At 31.6% G+C, this 5,528-nt stretch overlaps 1 protein-coding gene across 1 annotated transcript; it reads left to right on the top strand.

Annotated features, from left to right (window-relative positions):
• The first annotated feature begins 3,048 nt into the window (after positions 1-3,048).
• Positions 3,049-3,506, top strand: LOC104814309 (glutaredoxin-C9-like). The gene has a single exon (XM_010542290.2). It carries the CDS (start codon positions 3,096-3,098, stop codon positions 3,504-3,506), a length of 411 nt encoding a protein of 136 aa, XP_010540592.1. The 5' UTR covers positions 3,049-3,095.
• The last annotated feature ends 2,022 nt before the right edge of the window (positions 3,507-5,528 follow it).

Genomic DNA, 5,528 nt, shown 5'->3' on the forward strand with positions numbered 1-5,528 from the left:
TTACATTATAATTTAATCGAACCGAACTAAATTTTTATTTGGTTATTATTTGATTACGATTTTAACTATATATAACCAAGACAGACCAATTAAACCCAAATAACCGTTGGGTTATAAATTTTCAAAATCCGAAATAACTGAATTCAAATTAATCATAATCAAATTAATAGTATTATATCATTCCGTTAACATAGATGGGACTTTTGGTTGCTTTAATTTCTTGGCTCAAGAAATAGAATTGACCGTAACCTTTTCTTCCCAAATATGATAGGATTTGGCAAAAATATCCGATCTTTTAAGATGTTGTGATTTTTGGATAAAAGAAATCGCTCTACTAGATATTTCAAGTACATTCTCGCGCATAATCCATCTAATAGATATTTGAGTAGACATTATATAATGTTTTATTGGGATTCGATTTTTATTTATAAAAAGATTATTTTTAAAGAATCTTTGATTACTTTATGTGATCTTACCTATTCTATTTTGATAACAAATGCAATTAAAAGTTATTTATGTCCACTTTTACTGCAAGTGCCTTCTTCTACCAATCCATTTGTCACATTCTTTTTGGATAAAATTTAACTTATAATTTTAGGGTATAAAATAAATTTCATGCGAGTGAACCTTAGCTTAAAAGAATACAATTGCATACAATCTTAGATAATTATGAAGTTCGAATTGAATGTGTAGTTTCCTAGTCTAAATATTTTTTTATTGTACTTACTAGAAAAATTCAATTATTTGAAAATCATAAAAAAAATAATTAGAAAAAGGAGTGAAACAATCAATTCTAATCACTTTAAAAATATATATATATATATATATAAAAAAAAGCTAAGGGCCATTTTTTTTATTAATCAAACCTCAATTGCTTCTAAATTAGGCCCAAAATGAGCCTGGCCCAGTTTCTGGAGCCCAGCGCTCAAAATTTTAAAATATGAAGGGCCGTGCCAATTTCCACGTCGGCAACAAAAAAAAACTAAAAGGTTTTCTTAATAAAAATATATTTTACATGCACGCAAATTATATAATATATCATTACGAAATAATACCGTGTGATTTATGGTAATCAAAGAATATAGAAAATATTTTGTAATATACGAGACATTAATTTCTAATATAATTATGATATTTTATAATTCGTGTGGTGTGCTGCCCCTGCACTAATTTATAATCTAAATATATCAAATATTTTCTATTACATATATATATATATACCATATGAGATATGGACGGGGAAGCGTCCTGCATATATATATATATATGTATATGTTGTTGCTTATTTAACGAACATCCTGGGTTGTGTGGCGCCCCTACACTTTTTCAGAATCCTACAATATGTAATTTCGAATATGTCCGAATGACAGCAAAAAACACTTTCGGAAATTAAAAAAAAATAAAAACAATAAAATTAGAAACCCTTTCGCATGACTAATTGAATTTCTGCATACTTTTGCTATCGAGTAGTAAACCAAACGTAATATATATATACACACGAACATATGATGATTTATAACTTCACAGAAGATAAATATCCGTTGATAGAAAAATAAATATATTAAAATAGAACTAATTAAAGACCATGCATGCTTTTTATAGAGGAGTTCTTGTAACAGAAAACTGATGTGGACACTGGATAGGCTTTCCGAGTTTCTATTACGTAAGAACTCGTGACTTCAGTTTCTGATATCTTTGACCAAAAGTCAAATGTTTTTTGCATCCTCATAGTCTAATTTCGCGGTATTCTCATTTAAAATTCATGATATTTAGGTACTCATATAACATGTAAATACGATTAATAAATTCTTTATATATATATATATATTCAGAAATGCATAATAATTACTCCAAACCTTGGAATAATCATTAATAAAAAAAAGGTATCAATCAATCACATGTAAATAGTTAAAGAAAAAATTAGCAGAAAATGAAGCTGTAAACAAATGAGATAAAATATATATTCCTCTTGGGACATGTAGATATCATGCGTTTTAAACCACCGCCAATCATAGTGCATAAGAAGTTGAAAATGGAATATATATATATATATATATATATATCAAATTCAACCATTGGCAAAAGTACGTGAAATAATAATATTGTTTGGAGTGGTATGGCCTCATATAAGTGATTACCGTACTGTAAATACATTCTTCCTCACGAAATGGATCTTAATGTCCTAAAAATTTAACAACAATATCGATTCAAAATGTTATGATTTCCTTAAAACGAACGAGCAGTTTTTGTATAATTCACGTTTCATAGATTTCACAATAAAATTATACATGTTCTATGAACAAATTGGCGGTGCATTTGGGTATTTCGAAAGAATATCCGTGTGTATAAAATAAATAAATAAAAAAGTTATGCTTTTTGGTAAATGTGGAAAAAAGGAAAACGGGTAAATTAGGTGGATCGACATAAGCAAGGGAATACGTTGACGGAGAAGAAAACAGAGGAAAGATTTGTTCAGTGTTTTTTCAGACTTTGCCTGCACTCTCTCTCTCTCTCTCTCTCAACAACTGCCAAACCGATCTCTGATTAAATTAGAGACAACGACAGATGTACATATATGCTCTTATATATATATATATTATGTTTTTTTTAACAAAGAGAGAGAGAGTGTGTGTTTTACAAAGATGCAAATATAGAGGAACAAATAATGTGGGCACAAATTTTACTTGTTTTTTTTTTCAAATGAATTTGATGTATTTAAAGTCTTGTTTATTCTATTATATATATAGAGAGAGACAAATTTGATACAAAAGAAATTCTAAGAAAGGGATTTGTTAGAGATTATATATGAATCTCAGATATATATTATATGAATCTCTAATAGGATCACATCTTTATACACGGACATATACACATCTATAAATGTGGGTATTTATCGTTGCCAAAACAGAAGGTGGGTACGTATATATCGTCTCACAGCTGATTACATATAATTCACTATAAATCACATATATCGAGTGTATATATACACACAACACAAGGCCCTTCATTTCTCACTCTTACACTTGACCAGTCACCATACCACAAACCCTAAATATTTACGAAAAGAAACCCTAAGAAACTAGAGAGAGAGAGAGATGCAAGCAATCGACGATCAATCCACCGGAGGAATCCGAGCCATGGCGGATGTGTACGGACCCAACGCCGGAGTTCCGACGGCGTACGAGGCGGTGAGGAGGTTGGCCGGAGAAAACGCGGTGGTGGTGTTCAGCACGAGCGGATGCTGCATGTGCACCGTCGTGAAACGACTCCTCTTCGGCCTAGGCGTGGGACCCACCGTAGTAGAGCTCGACCTCCTCCCGTCCTCTTCCGCCGCCTCCGACGTCCACGCCGTCCTCTTCCACCTCTCCGGCTGCGGAAAGATGTCGCCGATTCCGGCGATCTTCGTCGGGGGGAAGTTTCTCGGCGGCATCGACACTCTCATGGCATGCCACATCAACGGCTCCTTGATTCCTCTCCTCAAAGATGCTGGTGCTCTTTGGCTTTGATTAACTCTTAATATATATCCATACCATATATATACACGATAAGTATTCACTCATATATATGTGTGTGATGCTAGGCATTTCAACGATGATGATGATGATGTTATATTTTAAATGGTATTATGTGTTTTGTAGTATATATATATTATAATGAAAAATGTCTAAAAAAGAGCCTGGATGAAAGAATATAGTTGAAGCTCTATGGTTTATGATAATTCTTCAGTTCATTGATATATTTAGTTTCTTGCTTTAATTCTTACTCCGGAATTTTTTTAAGTAACAATATATACAAATAAAAAACTAAGGATTCGAATCGAATAGTTATGGGACTACATTATTTGATGGCCAAGTGTATTTCATGAGTTTGGAATATGGTTATGTAAACCTTTTATTAGAGTATTAAAGAGATTTTTAACGAATTAACATCGATAAACTTTAACCGATGTGTACATATTGATATTCTCATCGCAATAATTAGAGATACAAAAACCATGGTTTAATTTTTATTTTTATTTTACATAACATGCTCGCTCATGAATATATATATTAATGATCATAAAGATCGACATTAAAAAAATGTAAAAAGAAATTAAATGGATCGTTGTACGGAGTTGCCAAAGCCACAAGGTACAGCACTATATACTAGACACCTCACAAGTATAGGCATAAAAAAAAAGGCGACGATCCATTTGAAAAAAAAATGCACCTTATAATATGATTGGACACATATACATCACATGCTCGAATCTTTAATGATCTAATTTCTATAGATTTGGTCATATGTTTTATAACGTAATTAAGTAACAACATATGATCATGTACGTATGTGCATATGCATGTATGTGTATATATAAATAATTATAGTTTGGTAATGAAGTAATTGTATGGATTTGTAAAATATATAGGTATAAGGGGAGAGATAGAGACGAAGGGGAGTGAGATCAGCCATGATGATGAATTGAGAGTGAAATTTTGTGTGACCGTTTTGACCGTTCCTTTTGACCCAAAACGAAATTCCTCTTTTTGACCGTTTTGACCGCTCTCCTTTTCGTTCATCCATTAATAACTTTTCACATTCACATATATACATTAATTTGTAACAAAACAGCAATACAATATTCCTTTTGTTTGGACCATAAAATTATGTAAATGAGTTTGATACTGTTTCCCAACAGTGGATTCGGATCGTATCCAATTTTGATACATTTAATCATACAATGTAGGAGGCTAAAAGGGAAGACCACCTTGCAATATTCTCTCAAGATTTGTGGAATAAAAACGTTTTATATTATTCAATCAATCAAATAACATAACAGTTCAATCTCTCAATATGTGTTTCGTTTCATGTTTCATATTAAATTTTTTGGGAGAAATCATAACAGTTCAATTTTTTTTTTTTTTATAGATTTGATTTAGTTTTGATGATATGTTATTTCATTCGAATCATTCAATTAATCAGTTATTAACTCATTCTACTTTTTTTTTTCCTTTTCAGGTTTATAACTTTATATTGGAATGGGAATTATCCCAATGAAGCCTTGAACAATCGCATTTTTACATACAAACCCCTATACTTTTAAAACTATTTACTCACGCCCTAAACTATATGTTCATAGAGAAACCCCGGCGCTATACATTTTAGGGTACATTTTGTAAATTTTCCGAATTAAAATTTTAAAACTTTCAATTCCTTTGTTTTCCAACATGTTTCAGAATTTGAGTAGTTCCTCAAATATTATTTTTTTATTTTCGGTTCAATTTTAAAAATTATAGAACCTTTACTATGAGAAGTAATTTCATTGATTGCACAAGTTGCTGATTTAAGCTTGTTCTGTCTATTGATGATGGATCATCTACGAGTAAAATAAACCCAACACCTTCTGTAATCTCATCTCAACCAATCATATCCAAGACCACTGCCACGTGTCGAATGCCCACCTGACCCATTTCTCCATCTCCCTCTCGCTGCGTTTCACGGACGAAACCTTCATGTCCTCTGCAACAAAAGGCGATCTTAACCTCAAA

The sequence above is a fragment of the Tarenaya hassleriana genome, unplaced genomic scaffold, assembly GCF_000463585.1.
Source record: "Tarenaya hassleriana unplaced genomic scaffold, ASM46358v1 Cleome21, whole genome shotgun sequence".
Taxonomy (NCBI): Eukaryota; Viridiplantae; Streptophyta; class Magnoliopsida; order Brassicales; family Cleomaceae; genus Tarenaya; species Tarenaya hassleriana.